We start from the raw sequence: 20,262 nt of genomic DNA, 5'->3' as shown, positions 1-20,262 counted from the left end.
TTAACTTTGGTTTTGCTGATCTGCAGTGATTGAACTCCTCACCTGTTGCAGTGATGTAGCGAAGTACTCTAGGGTGTGTTCCGTTCACCCGACATCGCTGTTGAGTGCGGTTACAGCAGAGCACACTTCCGACCACACCCAACTACACCCGAAGTGCAACAAAAACTAAACTAAAGCAATGAGAGATCAGTGAGAAGGTGCTTTTTTAAAAAAAAAAAAAAAAAAGAATTGTATGCAATTGAACTGCAACACAGGACTAGCAGATGTCTGCGTTCTCATTTTACGTGCCTCGGTGGGCACATTATTTGTTCATCAGCCCTGCCATCAATTAAGCCCAGAGCTTGACTGTGTGTCGCATAAAAAGGCTGAGAGCTGGGCGGGCAGCCAGCCACAGTGGCATTCTGCGGACCCAGTTGACCAGAACCTCGGGACACACATCCTCCTGTTACACTTCCTATTTCTGTCCCATAAAACCTGCACCCATTAGTTTCGAGAGGACTTTGTGGCTCATTTGGTCACTGCTCGTGCTTCCCCACTCTTAAAGCACTGTCTATCCTGGCTGAAGTATATTTACTGTACGTCCACTGAGAAAGAGCAAAGGAGCAGGCTATCTTGTGACTGCCGGGGTTCTCCCCTAAGTTGTCAAATAAAATTGCAAAAGAATATGCATTTAACATCTATTTAAATGACCTGCATGTCTATGCACATTTCTAAAGCTCTGAGTATACCTGAGCACTTCATTCAAATATAGTGTATAGTATACACACTTCTTTTCTCTGTAAAGTGTCTATGAGGGTTCTAAAAAGTGCTATACAAATAAAATCCATTCCAAGCTTGCATGGCTCTTTTTTTAAAAGTACAGTTGTGACCTATATATAGTTTTGCATTGTGCTTGCGTTGTATTTACTATGCTTCAGTGTAATTACAACCCTAAGGCCCACGGCTGCAGCATGATTAGACAAACCGCTGCTTGTCTCACGTAGAGCAAAGTCTAACACTCAGCATAAAGAAACACTCTGATTCAAAAAAAAGTGCATGTAGTAACTTGAAGCAGCACAATTATTTCTCCATCTTTCTACACCAATTACTTTCATGATAATGTTACACAATACAAAAACCATTTAGTCTTAGTTTTGCTTCAGAGCCTACTAGACAGTAGCATCCACTAGAGGGCAACCAGTAGAAATAGATATATCCCCATTCAGTACTTACTGTAGCAGAGTGATGCCTTGGTCATCTTGGGCGGACACCTTCACCACTGGACTATAGTGCAAGCATTTTATTTCACATTTTGGACATTTAGCTGAGGTTTATGTTCAGTACGACAGCCACTGAATACGTTGTTGGGGTTCAGTGTCTTGCGTTCAATATTCCAAAACAGAGAGTTGTACAGGAGACACGTGGCAGGGAGCTACATCTGTTACCGGTTGATACACAACACTTTTACTGATGCAGCAGCAAGTTCCTGAATGAACCAGCAATGCAATAAAGTCGTAACCCTGCCGAGCAAACTACTAGTTGGGTGAATAGAAAAGCTGACTGAGGATGATCTACTTTCACTCACTTATGGCGTTTTTCCATTACATGGTACCTGCTCGACTCGCCTCGACTCTACTCAACTCTACTCGCCTCGACGTGCGTCCGTTTTCCATTGCATATTTTAGTATCGCCTCAGCGTGGCTGGTCGCCATAGCGACTGCCGTGGGCGTGGCTTAGTAGCTTGCTTTTCCCATTGACATATCCCCGACGCATTTCCTGGTTCTCCGTCTCCGTAAACAACATGATATCAAAGAGATAGTTAACGTTTACTGCTCCAGATTTCCCACCGTGGTCACAATATATAAGACTCTAGAGTCGCTACTCGCTGCGGAGATAATCGCCGTCACTCTCTCACTTCTCCCTCGCTCACTAGCTCCCCACACACACACATACGGCGACTCGACACACACACATCACACATGCACACACCAGCGCACCAGTATAACCATCAGGCCACTTGTATGCTACGGAAAAAGCTCTGCATGGACACCGCTGGCTAAACTATTTAAAAATGCCATCTCTCGCTAGCAATGCAGTGATCAGTGACGCTTCTTTCCGACCAATCAGCAGCCTGCAGGGTTTTACGTCACCTTCTCGGCTCGCCTCAGCTCGCTTGGAACCTCGATTGAGCAGGTACTAAAAAAAAAAGTATCTGTTAGCATGTACCAGGTACTTTTTTTCGTAATGGAAAACCAAAAAAGGTGAGTAGAGTCGAGGCGAGGCGAGTAGGTACCTCGTAATGGAAAAGCACCATTACATTGGTGTCCAGCAAATTATTGTTTAGTGCCGATTGTGGCTACATTTTTTATTATTTAACTGTGTGTTGGTTGATCCCAAAAGATCCCACCCTCCCTCTGTGCAGGTATCATGAACAACTAGTAGGGGTCGATAACACAGCGACAAAATTGCATGATCCCTCACCGACTTCCCACCCCAAAACATGGCCAAATGTGACGGTTAGAAATTCAAGGAACCGCCTGGAAGAAATTAACTTTATAGAAAATGTGTCCCTTTTTTAAAGCAATGTCGATCACTAATACATGTGTCTTGTTTATCATGATCTAATGAACACTTATTTTTTAATTGCACATTTAATTAACAACAAATGACTTAATTACAGTGGAAGTTTCTGTATTTCTGTAGTTTCTGTATTATAAAAGTATCATATATGGAAACTGCTGTATGACAAAAAAATGTAAACAGGAAACTGAATAAACATGTACAATTAACTGTGCAGCCCTAAAGCACATGTGTGGCAAGTTGAAAAATTGACAAATGTTTGAGTAGTGCATGGTGTCATTAAACATGTTGCAAAACCCTGTGGCCTGGACAAGTATTGCGCCATTTCCTGCGGGAGTGTGAAACAGTCCCAGCAAGTTAGGAGCCACATCTGGTTTAATAGCAATCAGGAATCTACAGCATAGTACTGTACGTATACATAGTGTGACTGGCTCACCATGCTGCCAGCCAGTGCTGTAGACAGTCGGTCTGGGCGCTCCTCTTCAGATCGCTCCCTCTCCTCCCGTCTACTGGGCTCTGCCGTGCCAGCGATGGCTCCTGCAAAAAAATAAATAAAAAAAAACACACCACTTTCAGACATTGGGTGTGTTTGTGTGGGCGGTCGTGGAGTGTGTGATTGCGTAAAGGGCTGGATTCCAGAACCCAACCTTCCTTGGTCTAAAGTACAGCAAGTAGAATGAAAGCAGGCGCTCAAACCCTAACAAATTATCTGACTGTTGAAGAGGTATGGATGTACTTTACATTTTATCATTCAACCCCCTGTTTCCGCTGCAAAAAATCCCCACAATTCAAGCTCTTAGAAGCGTGTGGTGCATACAGAGTGATGGTTGAAATGGCTGGCCTGGGACAAGTATTCTCTACCAATCAGGTCAAGTCAATGTAAACACGCTCCACAGTATGCAGTGCTGGAGACCGACATGCAGGCACATGCATGAAGTATGACGACGGAAACCTTGAAGTAGCTGACCTGACCTGACCTGCTGGGAGAGACACCGATTTACAGGAATTGCAAACTCAACATTCCTCATCAGATTACGAGCAGCCAAACAGATAACTGCAGGAGAAATCGACGGCAGACGTGGACAAACTCCACAACTCTCCCACACACCCAACACACCAAGAGGTGCCCCAGCTGAGTTGGTATGCTGAGGTGGGTATCCTGATCCTCCGACGACACGACCAGGAGGTTCCTAATTCATGCCAATACTGGATATCTGAACACTGGCTGCACACATAAGCAAGTTAAACATTGGCAATAAATGATGACAAAGTGCAACACTGAGCCAACACTTAAATTCAATAAATAACTGAAAAGTAAAACTCTGATATTGCAAGATGTTTTCTTCCTGTGCATATACAGTACAAGCTCAGTCAGGAAGCTCAGTGCATGTTTAGTATGAAGAGAGTAACCCACACAGGCAGGCAGCTAGACAAAACATGGACATCGTTTTCACTTCCTTGTGTTTAGGACTACACTTAACTATAATACATTGATTACAAGGACACAACTTGAGATGAAAAGTTCTCACCGTTTTGATTACAGGGACAGAATTCTAAATTGGATCAAAGTTCTCACTGTTTAGTGCTGTCGTCTTACTTCCCTACACTCGTTTTCTTTTCCAGACACACCCCCTTTTGCACACAGCGCCACAAAAAGAAAAAGATTACTACTCTCAAGTCACAAAAATACTGTTCCCAATGCGGACTCCTCTTACCTGTCCAAAGCGCAGAATCCGTGTGCTGCAAACTTTCTGTTTAAACTTTTGTCAACCTTTTAAGGTTGAATTAAAGCTCAATGCCTTGCAGAGTAGCAGTAGTCCCCGTCTCCCAAACACATACTGGTTGTAATCCAGTGCATGACATACCTCCCTCCCTCCCTCCCTCCCCCTCCTCTCTCTCTCTCTCTCTCTCTCTATTGCTTACTCTTCTCCCTCCCACTCACTAAGTGCCAGGCTTCTCAAAGTGAAAGAAACCATACTACAGGGGACGGGAAAAGGAATAGCTTCCATTGCTAATCGGCCGTCAATAGAAATCCCCACATGTAGGCAACCAGTCCTAATTGCTTTATAAAAAATAAAAAAGGTATAATATTACACTCTAAGCAATATGAGTCACCTACTGAACAAACAAAAAGTCACGTCAGACAATTTAACTATACAAAAAGAGTGTGCACTGACAAAGTGAATGTAATGAGATGTAAGTTAAAGCAGCAACAAGCACTTTTTAACTGGTAATGAAAGTCTCAATTTAATACGGATGCCTTTATATGACCCTCAACAGCAAACAACACCATTAGCGAGAAGATTGGCTATTTCTATATCTAGTTATTCTTAATGCCTGTCCCCTGGTCCAATTCCCCACCAAATCAGATGGAGCGATTTACGCAGACTCTAAGGGTCTAGGTTTCCATTTGCCTAGGCAGTTTCGCAGTGAATTTTACATTTTGTGATTATGGCTGATACTGGGAAAGGATCAGCCAAGAGTAAAAGAAAAGAATTCACCAAAGAACAGAAACAGCTAAATTAAAAAATGAGGGACAGTAATAGAACACGTGCGAAAACGCGAGTCAACCATGCTCGGTTATTCAACAGATGGAGAGCATTGCGGAATTTAAAACAAAGGATTCAAAAGTGATCCTGAACTAGCCCTCTTCCTCCTATATAGTAATAGCCTACGTCTATTTTATTTATGAAATACATCAGGAGACATATGAATTTATGTTACCATCATAATATTGGAATCTGCAAACTCTCCGCTAGATGCCAGTATATCTTACACTCCTTTAAATAGCGTGTTGTTGTTTTTTTGGCCATCTTATGAGTGTCCACTCTGCCCCATGTTCAAAAAGCACCTCAAAACATTTCTAGGGCTGTCCTCAACTAAAGAAATTCTTAGTCGACTAACACTTATAGGATTTTGTCGACTAATCGATTAGTTGATTTAATTGACAAAGCTGTGCGCTTTGAGAGGTGGACTAGAAAAGCACAATATAAATGTAGTTAATTAACCATCTGTAAAACTGAGTTTCTCCACAATTAATCCTGCAAAAGCACCACTTTAAATCTTGTGTTTACCATAAATGTGCTCAGAAGTTTCTTGGAAATGAGTAATTAAGCATGAATAAGCATAAAAAATGACTAATCGACTAAAGAAATCTTAGTCGACTGAGACCAAAACGACCGATTAGTCGACTAATCGACTGAGAGGTGGCAGCCCTAAACATTTCTTTTCACCAAGTCCTTTGACCCCTAACCCCCTCCTCCCTCCCTATTTGTTAACAGACCTTGGGTACCATGGTGCTATATAAGTCCAAGTTATTATTATTATTATTATTATTGTAAGTCCAATATTCACTCTCCTGTTTGCTTCGAGTTGGACTCAACCAACCCCTGAGAAAAATATCTGGCTCTTTAGCTAGATGTTCACGTGCTAGTGGCTCACTCTGTGTGCAGTTTGAAGCTGGGCAGGTAGTGTAGTGTACAGTGGGTTTATCAAAGCTTGCTGGCTGAAAGCAGCTGCCTGCTTCTGTCTGAACCATACAGTACATTTGTGGGCTGTGAAACCTAAACAATGAGCCAAAAGGGACTAAAAAGCTAGGCAGCTCGACAGAAGTATCAACATGCAATTCTGCCTGTTGGCCACGCAATTTGTGCACTTTTTTTTATTAATCATCTAGGTTTTTAAACTATGTACTGCTCTTGCTATGAAGGCACATTTTGGCATGCAAGAGAGCGCTTCGTGTAATATATAATCCAACTGATCATTCTGCTGTGGCAAAAGTTTTGGGGAACTTGTATCAGCCAATTGTAATTCAAAACACTAAATCATATTTGTGCCATGACTTCTCACTTATCAATCTGACATCAGTTAAAAGGAAATGATTGTGAAAGTAAACGACACACTGGAGGCCACAGCAGCAGCTATTTTTAACACCATGAAATGCTAGGAAAACAAGAATGAGATTTCACATTCACAATGGGAAGGAGGGTGTGTACGTCTGTATAAAACAAAGTAACGTGTTAACTATTTATTCCAGGTACCAAACCTTCCGGCATTATGCATAGGCTATTCTCGAATTTCCAGACCTTCCGCCACAGCTCTGTGGAAGAGGGTCTGGCTCGTCCACAGAGCATTTCGGGATGGGAGAAAAACGTGCTCTGGTTTATTGCCATGTCTTTAAACCAATCACAATTGTCTTGGATGGCGCTAAGTGCCGGACTGAGCAACAGTGCCGCTACAAAACAGCCTCGGGAAGGAATTTGTTTTGGTGGAACGTGTAATTTCAAAAGTTGTTTTAGTCGTGCAACAGAAAACTCAGATTGAACAGATAGTCTAGCTAGCTGTCTGGATTTACCCTGCAGAGATCTGAGGAGCAGTCAACCACAGTCCTCAGAAATCCACCGGAGTTTAAAATTATAAACAAAGAAAGCAGAAGGTAACGGACATCCGGCCGAGAGAGTAACATGCGGCGGAATTTCCGGCACAGTGTATATAAAAATGTACAACAAAAACACAATTGAAAACAAGTTAAGCCACACAATCCAGGGGTGATTACAATAAGCATAACAAAACTGATTAAGACATTTGTTCTAAAACAAATAGTCAATGGACAGAAAATTAACCAAAACTTTGTTTAAGTCATAGGGCTGGGACGATATGCTTTTGTCCCGAGTCGATTCTGTCACGATAAATGGGAGCCGATTCAATTTGTTGCAATTCTAGAAGTACTGCTATTTCTTTTCCTTCTTTACCACAAACAAAAGTTGAATAACACACTTCTAGAGACAATATATCATGAGACATTTCTAAAAACAGATTATTTTCTAAGAAGAATGCATCAGTCAGTCTGACATTTTTCTTTCATTTGTAAAGAAGAACATAACATGGATTTTCTGCATTTTCGGCTTTGACTCCGTTTAGCTGGAAACAGATATGATGTAGTCGCCGTCAGCGGTACCGTATAAACACAACATATTTAGATCAATCGTTGGTTTAAAAAAGAAGAAATAAATCACGATTTGACTCCAGCTTCTCAATCGTATGGATTTGCTGCTTGTCTTTTTCTTATATTAAAGCAGAGCAAATACTTATAGGTTTTTGACTGTTGGTGAAAAAGAAAAACAAGCACTCAGATGCCAAATTAATCAATTGTAAAAAAAATACTTAGTTACAAACATTGGATGCCCAGTACGCCACTCAGCTATATGGAAATTAGTGTTCATTAAAATTGGCAAAGGCCAAATGACGTGCATAGTGAGGGCAACAGACAATGTGACGTAAATAAGGTGAATTACTTAAAGCAATGAGTAAGTATTTACAGAAACAATGATAGTGATGAACATTAAGCATTAGGGTGACTTTTTCAAAGCCAGTTTCTCTTCCTCCTGAGTATAAAATAAATTTCCAGTCCAGTGGTAGATTCCAAGGTACTTTCCTCTGACCAAAACACAGTAGCTCTAACTACACATTTCCAGCATTACCGGTACGATTATCAGCCCCACTAGAACAGTGAATAACAGGTGCTCTGTTTGACTCGTGACAACACAACAGGTGTGAACACGATAACAGGGATAAAGTTTAAAGACAGGGGAAAGTGAAAGTGGACGAGAGCCTCACTACAGACAGGCACTGTACTAGGAGGCGACTAGTCGACAAACCGAAAGTGTGCGTGTATGTGCTGTGTTTGCAAACGTTAGCATCATGCTAGCTACCGGATAGCAACCTTTCTAGAGGCTGGTGTGTAAAATTCGCTCATGTACCAACAGGAAACGACAAAACGCCTTAAGGTTCACACCTTCAACCCAAGTCTGACAGCGTGAGAACATGTCACACACCATACATTATTAAGAAGTTACTTCATTTTAAAAAAGAAATCGAGTTACTCACTCAGAAAGAATCAGCTGACAGAACGGTGACTCAGTAGAGTACACGACTTCCGCATTCTTGTGTGATGACAACAGCCCTAGCCAATCGGTAAGAAGGAAACTGAACATTCAACACCGTAGCGCCAATAAGAATGAACAACAGTCAAGCGAGTGGATTTAACACACCCACATCAGAGCCAATCAGGCGCCACAAATCTCCAAGAGCGCACCAATAGAAAATCACAGCGCGGCACAAACTGGATACACACGTACATAGTCGTGTACGTGCGCACCGTGCGCACCGTGCGCACAAGCACACAGTTCTAGCAGTCACAGTCCGGCAGGGTTTTCAAATATTGTAATAATACAAATAATTGGTTTCATTTTTCAAAACTGAAATTAAGAGCTTTGAAAATGAGTTGAACCATACATGTCAAGTCAAGTCAACTTTTTAATTTTCAATTATACAAAATACATTTCTCACCGACCTACGGTGCAATAAGGACACGTACAACAAGTAAAAAATATAAAAGATAAGTAATATATGTAAATAAAGATAAAAAAGATAAGTAATATATACAATTAAAGAAGATAAGTAATATGTAAATACAGTAATACATTCTAAATAGTGTAAATGTAAGGCAAAGCCAAACAGTTTAGAAAACTAAAGATATTGAAAATGTGCAACATAAAGTTAATGTCAATGATTTAAAAAAAAAAAAAAATATATATATATATATATATATATATATATATATATATATATATATATATATATATATATATATATATATATATCCTATTATTAACAGTAATGAGAACAGAAGTGAAAGAGAGAAGTGAAAGGGCGGTCGAAACAACCTTTAAAAGGTCAGAGCTAAAGTTGATTCCAGAAAATGCCATCTGCCGAGCAAAAATACCAAATATGCTCTGGTTCGTGCCTCTCAAATGTAATGAGTTACGTTTTTTTTTGCTCATTTTCCTTCTGTTCTCTGTAAATGTAATATATTTGGGTTTGGAAACATTGGAAAAAAGAAAGCAATCTGAAGACATTGCATTGGATTCTGGTGTTGGGCATTTTTGACTATTTTTCTGACATTTGATGGACAAAACAATTAATCTAAAATAATCATTGATGGATTCGTTTTTGTTCTTCATTTCAGCCACTTCATTTAAAAGTGACCCATTTTTGAATGCAAACGTGTAGGGCAAGTCACTGCATGCATATTGTCTTTCGAATGGGGCTCCCTGACACAGACAGTGGCGTGTGTATACATAGGCTACACCTGATAAGACCATGCAGTTCAGCACTGTAGCTCGGGCCAGACACTATTTTTGTTGTCTGTAACAGCCTGGATCTGACCTCACATGCTCTCCGATAGCAGTCAACAGCCACACAATGTGTCTGCTACAATCCTCCCATTTCTCCCTTCACAGCTGGGCAAAACATGACCTCTCTTATGCAAATGTTCTAACTTGTAAAGTATATATATATTTTGAAAATGTGTTCTTGTATTCTATTCTATTTATTATTTCATGTATATTGTATCCTATTATTTCATGTATATTCTGTATGTGGGCTGTGTGTCTGATATTTTGCTGCTAAACAGTGTAATTTCCCATTTTTGGGATCGATAAAAATCTATCTATCTATCTATCTATCTATCTATCTATCTTTCTATCTATCTTTACAACCTCAAAGACTGTAAAAAAAATGTTAAATAAATACTGCATGTGCACATTGTTTGCTGTCATTATCAGGCTTTTTGATATGCCAGCTACTGTGACAATTAATAAGATGTTAAATCTTGATAAACATGATTACGGCCTGTCATATTTATTTTTTCAATGTGTGAGTCCTTATGGAAAGGAAATTAAAGGCTCTTGATATCATATGTAATTTATAAGAACAATAATAAAATGAGGAAATATTCAAAATCAGTTCACATACTTGTAGAAAGTTCTGGAATTTCTTACTGATCTTATAGTACATGATTGCTTGTTTGTTTCTGTTTAAATCAGGCAATATTGCTCCCTCTGGTGGTGCAGAAACCAGAGAGGAATCACAGAGGGACTGGTGTGGAACAGGATTATTTTTTTACCTTCAACATTACTACCGCTGCATTTTTATTCACATTCTGGATGCATCGTTTTAGTTTTTTTGCTGTAAAGCGTCTCTCTCTGTTCGATTACAAACACCTGAGCCTATTGCATGTTCACCTGGCTGAGAGGTGTAGTCAGTATCTCAGGCAAAACATCCAAGACTAGAGTGAGTGTATAGGCTCTGTACCTCATTATTTCCCCTATATATACGCTGATGTCAATGTGTCTATGTGTCTATGTTTCTATGACAACTGAGGCTCTGAGGACTAACAACCGATTGGACGCTGGACTCAGCAGAGATGACACAACTTCTGCTGTCTAACTTTTTAGCTAAAGTGCAGCGGGAAGCGAGGAGGCGGACAGGTGGGTGTAGATCCTAAAGGACCAATCACAGTTGGTCATCCGGTCAGTACTTATCTGCACCCCGTCGTGCAGGACACTGATTTTGATCTTTCTTTTCTCTGAACTGAGGCCCATCTACAATCCCAGCATGGTAAGAGACTCAATTATGATGAGCAGATGCTCTCAGTTGTTGGACATTAGACATTGTTACAGCAGTAATTGAGGAGATAATGATATCTTTAGTGAATAAGAACCAAAGATCTTTTGACTCTAGGTTAGTCTGAGCACTTGCAGATGAAGTTACAATGATCTCTTTTTTTTCCTTCTTCTTTTTTTAGACAAGCTACACAGATAAAGGCGAGAAGGTAAGAATAAAACTGCCTCTGAAGATGGACAGGAGTCTGTGATGTGTGATGAATGTTGATGTGTTAACAGTACTGCTTGTTCTGCAGAGGAAGGCCGAAATCATACACAGGTGGCCGAATGTTGAAGGAATTAATGAATTATTCTAAGCCTAAAGCTTATATGATATTTTACAAGTCTTTAGTTGAAGCTTATCATTAAATAGCTCTAAAAGATGAACACTTGGTCTTTAACTGTCGGATACTTTTTTGTTTTTGTTTTTACCATCAGCCAATGTTAATTATTCTGTTGTATTTTTGGCTTTTAGCACGCAAAGGGAAAGTTTGTCAAGTTTCATCATATCACCTTCTGGGTCGGCAATGCCAAACAGGTCAGTAGCCAAACGCTGACATACGACTAATTTCAGCGCCAGTCAAATCCAAATCTAAGTCAAATTGTTTGTTTTCCTCATAACTCATATTTGGATCAAGATGAATTTCTTTTAGATTCCAAACATTTTCGTCATGCTTCATCTTAATGCATTTTACTGGGTAAATATGAGTTACTGTGTGGACTTTTAGTACTTACAGAAACATCTGCAGGTTTAGTATTTACCTAATAAATGTACATTTTGTTCTTCATATACAGTTAAAATAACCACGAGTCATTTAATCTGTAGCCTCTGGAACTTCCAGACTCTGTTCTTTTTGTCCCAAACTATTTAAAAATAAGACATTTATTTCTTTACAACATATACAGCCGATCAATTGATAAGTCGAAAAGGTATCCGCAACTGTTTAAAAAAATCAATTAACTGTTTCAGTCATTTTTCAATGCATAAATGACAAACATACACTGCCAACTACAGCTTTTAAAAAAATACATAAAAAAAAAGAAACTGCTACACAAACTTACTCAGTTCATATATTCACTGTGGGTCAGCACACAGGCCAGAAAACACACAGCCTGCATAGAGCAACCCGCAGTCAATACATTTCTGGCAGGAGTTGAATTCTTTCAACAGAATCTCACATTGTCATAGTCCATCATACGTTCCCTTCCGAGGAAAGACAGTCTGATTACTTTACAGGCAGCCTCGTTCTACTGTGATAAGATGGGCTTCGAGGCTTTGGCCTACAAGGGTTTGGAGACTGGCAGCCGAGAGGTGGTGTCTCATGTCATCAGACAGGATAAGGTATGCAGTCAGACATCCTGTGCTGATCAAATAAAAACTCAATGTATCCGTGATCAATGATCCTCTCCACAAACACAAACACAACCACCCCTCCTCTCTCCTCACAGATCATATTTGTATTTGAATCGCCACTAAACCCTGGAAATGAAGGCGAGTTTTCTCATATGAAAGATGAAATGCTAGGAAGATGACATACAGTATGTCTGCATTTTAACATGGTTTTATCTTCACCTCAGAGATGGGAGAACACTGGATTAAGCATGGAGATGGAGTCAAAGACATTGCTTTCCAAGTGGAGGATTGTGACTTTTTAATCAAGGTAACAATTATAAGGAGGAAGAATGTGATCTGAAATTTAAATGCAAGAGGCTGATTTGACATCCGTAATGTACCATTTCAGAAAGCTGTGTATTTATATACCTGTACCTCAAAATGTACTCCTTGAGTAAAGGTACATAGTTATTTCCCACCACATGTATATAAAGGCCTACATTATGTACAGCAATAGGAAGAGTAACATATTTGACTTCTGCTGAATCAAATCAGAATCAGAATCAGGTTTATTGCCTACTAAGTACTTAACAAGGAATTTGCCTTGGTGGTTGGTGCATACATAAACAAACAAACATACCGAACATTAATATTAAATAAACAATAAATACAGAAACAACTATATACAAAATAGCTGTTTAATATAGGAAGAAAAAAATACAAAAAGAGGCTGAATGGATTGAGTGCAGAATTTGCAACAACAAAAATATATAGTAAGTGCAATTGGCAGGTGTATATGTAATGTAATGTATATACTGATATGTATATTCACTCACCTCCACTAACTTGATGCAATTTTCAACTGCAATTCTATTTCAAATTCAAGAAATAAACCCAACCTGATTTGTATTATCATTCTATGTGCGGCGCACCCAGTGGGTGTTGAAATAGGGGCAAACATGCCGGTGGTGCAACAGTCCAGCTTTGATATTTAGCAGCTCATTTGAACTCTTTACCTCAGTCGAGGTCAGACCGGAGGTTTGGATAAACTCTCTCTGACTTTGAACAGAGACCAACAGTATGATCATACTTAAAGCAGTATATTACAGCATGTATGGGGAGATATTCTGTCTTCAGCCACTGGAGGGCTTCCAGGAGCTGTCTTCAGACAGAACAACTGTTGTCACACTCCTGCATTTCCCAAGTTGACAGTGGTGGAGTACATTTACTCAAGAAAATACAAATTTTAGGTACTTGTACTTTACTTGAGTCTTTTCTTTTCATGCCATTCTTTGTACTTCTACTCCACTACATTAATCTGACAGTTTTAGTTATTAGTTACTTTACAAATTAGGATTTTTGCACAACATAGCATTGCATAAATTAAACTGCCCAACAATATACAGGCCTACAAGTACAGCTTAAACAATTAGCACAATTAATCACTTAGTTGATTGAAAGAACTGTTTGGATCGTTTCCAGTTTCTAAAATGTGAGGGGTTTTCTGCATTGAGTACTTTCAATACTTTAAGTACATTTCCCTGATATTACTTACATACTTTCACTTATGTGACATTTTCAGTGCAGGACTTTTACTTGTAACAGAGTATTTTTTACAGTGTTGCATTAGTACTTTTACAGGTAGGATTTAAGGATCTGAATACTTCTTCTACCACTGCCAACTGATCCCAAACATGTCCGCCAACAGACAGCCAAAGAGCGAGGAGCTGTAATCGTCAAGGAACCCTGGGTGGAGCAGGACAGCCAGGGCAGGGTCAAGTATGCTGTGATTCAAACGGTACGGAAAGAGTGACGCACATTTGAAAAGCCTACACGCGTGAAACTGGGAACGAATAATAATGTTGTGTTCGCTTTTGTCCTCAGTATGGAGATACAACACACACACTCATTGAGTACCTCAGTCCGTACAAAGGCCTTTTCCTGCCAGGCTACAATAAGCCTCTGTTTAGAGATCCTCTGTTAGCCACGCTGTGAGTATCAAATCAAATTTTCTTGTGCTTTTACCAAAATGTATCCAACGAGTATTTTTCTCAGAACGTTCATGGAAAAGTACCCATGCAATGTTTGTTTTTTCTTCTTTTCCTCATAGTCCACCAGGAGGTTTGAACTTCATCGATCATGTAGTGGGAAACCAGCCAGATGACCAAATGGTGCCAGTTTCAGACTGGTAAGACTCCTGTTGGAGCTCACTTATACACACAGACACACAGGGGCAAAAGGATAAGTAAACACACACACGTTCACACCACCTCTTTTACAGTTTGATACATAAGTGCAGCTATTAAAAAAACGGACTCCAGTACAAGATCACTAGTCTTTAAAAAAAAAAAAGTCCACATTTTGTTTCAATAAAAAAAAAAAAAAAAAAAGGCTCATTCGTTAAGCTCATCATCGTCACCTTCTCTGTTTCCGTTGTCCAAATTCCAGGTATCTGAAGTGTATGATGTTCCATCGGTTCTGGTCAATAGACGACAAGCAGATCCACACGGAATACAGTTCATTGAGGTCCATAGTGGTGACCAACTACGAAGAGACCATCAAGATGCCCATCAACGAACCTGCAATGGGGAAAAAAGTCTCACAAATCCAGGTGGGACTTTATCAGCTCAGTTAATTACTGTAGTATACTTTCTGTTTCTCACAGTGGTTTATCGCGGTATGTATCACAGTGGGTTATCGCAGCGGTTATCGCAGTTTGTATCGCAGTTTGTATCCCAGCGGTTTATCGCAGTAGTGTATCACAAAAGATAAATGCGGTTTATCGCAGTGGTTTATCAGCTTGAGGCACAGAATGATGAACTAAATCAAAACCTTCTGTATGCGGATCCCTCTGTCGATATTGGTGACACCTCCGGTTTACACCCCTGCCTCAGTGCATTTTATGTTCTGCTTTTCCCTCTTTCCAGGAATACGTGGACTACAACGGGGGACCAGGCGTTCAGCATATCGCCCTCAACACGTCAAACATCATCCAAGCCGTGAGTCTCCTGCACTTGATTATCAACAAAATTCTGTCAGTCCACAAACTTTAGCTTCATCTTTGCCCAGCTTTCCCAAATCTGCAAGTAAAGGCAAGTTTTAGATCCTGCTTCCCCCCCCTCCTCCGGGTCTTAAATCAGGTAGTGAACCTGCGCGCCCGAGGGATGGAGTTCCTCTCAGCGCCTGACTTGTACTACGAGACCCTGCGGAGGAATCTCAAAACCGCCAAGATCAAGGTGAAAGAGGACCTCGACCGCTTACAGGTGAGGAGACGTACTGTGTTATTTCAGCCAGTCTGAAATTATTTCCGTACTTTTTGCTTGTGTTCTAAACTATACACTATCTGTGTTTCCTTTTAAGGAATTGAAAATCTTAGTTGATTTTGATGACAAGGGCTACCTCCTTCAAATCTTTACCAAACCTGTGCAGGACAGACCAACTCTTTTCCTGGAGGTTATTCAGCGGAACAACCACTTTGTAAGTGCAACATACCGGTTACACAAACCACTAGTTTAACTGATTACTGGAGGGTAATCCTATTATGTGTATCATTTACTCAAGTACTGTACTTAAGGACAAATTTGAGTTACTTGTACTTTTACTTGGGTCTTTTCTTTTCATGCCACGTTCTACTTCTACTCCGCTACATTTCAGAGAGAAATATGGTACTTTTTACTCCACTACATTCAACTGACAGCTTTAGTTACTAGTTACTTTACAGATTAGGATTTTTGCACACAAAACACATGTAGTTTATAAAATAATATGTTTTATTATAAATTAAACTACCCAACAATTTAAGTGGTAATTTTAATGAGTAGACCATTAATCACTGTCAGTGGATAGACAGAACTGTTTGGATCGTTTCCAGTTTCTAAAATGTGAGGATTTTTCTGCACTGAGTAGTTTTACTTGTAATACTTTAAGTACATTTTCCTGATGATACTTACATACTTTTACTTCAGTAACATTTTTAATGCAGGACCTTTACTTGTAAGAGTCAGAGTATTTTTTACAGTGTGGTATTAGTACTTTTACTTAAGTAAAGGATCTGAAGACTTCTTCCACCGCTGGTTTCTTCCCTTCACCACCTTTAAGAAAACGAGAGCGGGCCACCTGAACACCTGTTTGCAGGTCCCACCCAGTGTGAACAGTATAACAGTAGCCCACTTGTAAAAGCTCAATAAATCTATCACAGATACAGATTAAAAGGCTCTCCGCCTCACAGTGAGGGGATCTTTGGATTGGGTTGCACCCTGTGGCACTTCATTTCTAACACCTAGCACCCATTCTGCTTGTCAGAACAGGCACATCTTGTCACTCTCCAGCACAGATCTACAGATGTGCATGCACAATGCATGAAAGTGAGAAACTGAATCTGAACCACAGCAAAGAATCTCCTCAGAGCCACCGCCAACACTTGATCTTTTTGATTATCTATGAAAATATTTACATGATTAATCTGCGAGCCCCCCGGTGAGCGTAGCTCCCTGTCAGAGCGGAGTGGATGTGGGAATATTTATCTGCCGTGATCCAACATCAAAGTTTTTGAACACCCTGAACGGTGTCTGACAGGAGATCCCCAGAGCCATAACAAATGACACAGAAGACGCTAGATCTTTGGGTAATTAGCCATCTGTGTGTGCTTGTTCTCTCTCCAGGGCTTCGGGGCAGGCAACTTCAAGTCTCTCTTTGAGGCCATTGAGAAGGACCAAGATGCCAGGGGCAACCTCACTGTGCTGACACCCGCAGGGCAGGCCAAAGCCTTCAAATGATCCTCCGACTGCTGCTGCCAAACCACACTTACATATATATATGGCCGTGCATTTCAGAGGCAATCAACAACACAGTATATCAAACACATGTACCAAGTGTTGAATATCTTCATGTGACAAGCTGCAAGTGTTATCAGATATGCTTTAAGTTGTCTATAGATTGCCTGCTGTATGACTAAAAAAAGATACTCATGATCACGCAGGTTGTTGGCATGTGTGGTTGGGAAACAGGTACACATTTTAAAGGAATTGTTTGGCAGTTTGGAAAATATGATTATTTGCTATCTTGCCAAGAGAAAGTCAAGAAAGTGAATACATGCATTTCCCAAACTCAGTCATATATGACTTGAAGTCATGGTTCAAATCAAAATAATTTTTACACAAAAAATTATGCCAGTCCAATCCCCACTGAAATCTATTGTAGCATGATAGACCTTTCCCTTTTCAGCATTGGCATTCACAACTGGGGTTCCGTATTGATTAAATCGGTCACATTTCCAGCGCACTAAGTTTGAGATCAAATGATAAGCAAAGTCCCATGTGCTCTTTGTCAAAACCACAGCGTTGTGGCTAAAGTGTGTCTTGCTACAGAACAATTCACCTATGTTAATGTTGGGAAAATTGGATTATTATTTTTTGTGAAATTTATAGGCAAGTAAATTTCACGCCTTGTAAGTAAGTTTCACACTTTCCACCACAGGGTTTTGGTTCCGATCTTTGCTAAATAAAAGAAGTTATTTCATTCCTGTACATATAAGATCATGTCATTGGTTACGGTCTGGCTACATACATTCATATTTATAGGTATCACAATCTATCACACTATACTTGCAGTAAGCCATGTCTTTTTGCAGAGCAAGGAAACATGCACGCGCACACACACACACACACACACACACACACACACACACACACACACACACTTTTAGTAGTAGACATCCAATCTTTGTTCTTTTTTGTTCACACCCAGAAGGGGTGCATGAGGGCGTTATCAAAGTTATGTCAAGTAAAATATATTCTCGCCATCTGTCTGTATGGTATTTACCATTCGTGGTGATGCTCCTTATGGGATATAGGCACTTTTGTGACAAACATTTTGTGTTACTTTGAGATCCTTATTCCAATTATCATACAACCTTAACCGTGTTTAGATTGTGCCTTGAGCAGCACACTATATACTCTACCCACAGTTTCTTTCCCCTCATTTTAATAGAACTTCCTTAGGGTTGTATTGTACATCAATGTTTTGAGTAATTCTTCTTTTTTAGGATTCCTAAAAAACTATTCCTTTAACAACACTGGCATGCAAACACAACTCCTTTGACGCTGTAGGAGTTCCTTTGGATTCTCCTGCAAATAAAAACGTATTCAGCACGGAGGTTTTATTTCAAAATAATTTATTTGCATATAATTGGAATGAAGACAGGTTGATACATCTGTGATGGCACTGGTCAGTTTCTATATAGAAACATTCAGTCTATACAGAAACACCTCTTTCAAACCTGGACAAAATGGATAAATATATTAGTAAATAAATATATTAGTGACATGTCACTATATTGAAATGTTCTATTATATATAAAATACAACACTATCTCATTTCTGTTTTTTTTTGTTCTCTTTTTGTACACAAAGTATCCAAAATATACTGACATAACCCTTAATGTTCTGTAGGGACTTTTACTCATAGAAAAGGCAGTTTCAGCTCATTATTCTTGCAAAACATGACAAAACAAACATAAAATAATAACACAAAGAGAAAGATCTTGAACAGGATGAAATCACATGAGATATTCGGCAGCATCACTAAATGCTATTTTCCATGTGCTGATGGTCTGGGGCTAAATTAATACTCTGAGTTTTACGTTGTTTTTTTTTTCTTTAATATAAAATTTGCTCAAGCCAAAGTGCTGCTTGTAATTCAGTCATTTCCATCTCAGTCTCTGAGACTGTTTGGGCACGGACAATAACAGACAAGGAAACCCTGATACTTTAGCTGGAGGACGCTGCGTTGACACATTCAAAGTGAGGTATTAGTACGAGGGACTGCAGTTGAACATTTCTGCATGGTTGTCCAAAAATATTGACACCAAAAGGATTTCCACTTCAATTCTGCCATCTTCTCTCTTGTCATCGAAAGCACATTTAATTCTGGGATTTGGAGCTAAGGTGCGTAGTTTCGGTCTCCCCCATGAGGAATAACTAATAAGTAATGACAACAACGACAGTTGTTGCATCGACATGATACAAGCCTTCCGTAATCGCGCACGTGCCCCCATCCCTCCTCCACACCGTTGCTAGTAGCCAAGGAGGACACGGAGGATTAAAAAAACCATAATGAACTCTTCAGAAGAAGTAATTATCTTTGCTCGAGTTTCTGCGCCCGAAAGTTGCCGGACGCCACAATCTTCTGAACACAGCCATACTGACAAATACAGAGAGAGTTGTGTGGAGCTGACAGTCTTAATTAGCTTTGTATCAACTCATTTGGCAATGGCTTGAAAGTAACGGACGTTCATTAACATAAAAAAAGTTACGCACTAAAGCTTTAAGGAAAGGGTTGAAGCAGGGGGTACAAAAGGCACAACACATACTATGTTATAAATTCACTGTGTTCAAGATTTTGCCACTTTGGTTAGACATGTAAGAGCTTAGAGTGTTGGGAGGTTCCTGATTTAGGATTATGAACAGTTTGAATGAATAAGGCACACATGAGGCTTTAGTTAAGTGCTACTGGTTACATGGCAATACCCATGAGCTCTGCTGTTAAACTGGATCTGAAGTCTGACTGCTTCTTTCACATTTTGACTTTAAGAGCCTTTAAGGGAAAGTCCACGCTAGAACAAAATTCCTTTAGCTATGATCTCTGATTATTTAGCCATGTACATGCGGGCATGAAGAAGTCTGTGGTTAACCTGAAAATAAGAGACATATCTTCGACTTTTATCTACACCGTAAAAGTGTTCAGAGTCATTTTGCTGGGATATAAACACTTCTTTTCTGTCTTTCAGTCTGCCCCAGTGGCTAAATAGGAGGAGAGGGAATAGTAGGTAATGGAGATTTAAACCTTGATTTGTTGTTTATAGTTTGG

At 39.8% G+C, this 20,262-nt stretch overlaps 2 protein-coding genes across 3 annotated transcripts in view; one reads left to right on the top strand and one right to left on the bottom strand.

The window, feature by feature from the left end:
- The window catches only part of mtmr4 (myotubularin related protein 4), a 43,944-nt gene extending 35,403 nt beyond the window's left edge, over positions 1 to 8,541 (bottom strand). Inside the window, exons 1-2 of one of the 2 annotated variants that reach the window (XM_028595098.1) lie at positions 8,446 to 8,541; positions 2,996 to 3,096 (exon numbers count right to left, since the gene is read on the bottom strand). In XM_028595098.1, the coding sequence (XP_028450899.1) occupies positions 2,996 to 2,998 (3 nt within the window). In that variant the 5' untranslated portion in view covers positions 2,999 to 3,096; positions 8,446 to 8,541. Of the gene's footprint in view, positions 1 to 2,995; positions 3,097 to 4,274; positions 4,389 to 8,445 lie in introns of those variants that run through there. The other variant, XM_028595099.1, reaches the window with a different exon arrangement.
- Positions 8,542 to 12,300: 3,759 nt separating this feature from the next.
- On the top strand, positions 12,301 to 17,208 carry hpda (4-hydroxyphenylpyruvate dioxygenase a). The gene is made up of 11 exons (XM_028596142.1): positions 12,301 to 12,405; positions 12,513 to 12,555; positions 12,642 to 12,724; positions 14,105 to 14,194; positions 14,281 to 14,387; positions 14,507 to 14,584; positions 14,845 to 15,007; positions 15,324 to 15,399; positions 15,541 to 15,659; positions 15,757 to 15,873; positions 17,058 to 17,208. Exons 1-11 carry the CDS (start codon positions 12,325 to 12,327, stop codon positions 17,169 to 17,171), a joined length of 1,071 nt encoding a protein of 356 aa, XP_028451943.1. The 5' UTR covers positions 12,301 to 12,324; the 3' UTR covers positions 17,172 to 17,208.
- The last annotated feature ends 3,054 nt before the right edge of the window (positions 17,209 to 20,262 follow it).

Source organism: Perca flavescens, chromosome 13 (genome assembly GCF_004354835.1).
Source record: "Perca flavescens isolate YP-PL-M2 chromosome 13, PFLA_1.0, whole genome shotgun sequence".
NCBI classification, from domain to species: domain Eukaryota; kingdom Metazoa; phylum Chordata; class Actinopteri; order Perciformes; family Percidae; genus Perca; species Perca flavescens.
Note: the sequence above shows the minus strand (reverse complement) of the source record. Positions and strands in the feature narration are given on the sequence as shown.

Coding starts and splice junctions, on each gene's coding strand:
- hpda (XM_028596142.1), top strand. CDS start 12,325: ATGGGCTTCGAGGCTTTGGCCTACAAGGGTTTGGAGACTGGCAGCCGA. Junction 14,585..14,844: donor ATGGTGCCAGTTTCAGACTG/GTAAGACTCCTG, acceptor TCCAAATTCCAG/GTATCTGAAGTGTATGATGT. Junction 15,660..15,756: donor AGGACCTCGACCGCTTACAG/GTGAGGAGACGT, acceptor TTTCCTTTTAAG/GAATTGAAAATCTTAGTTGA.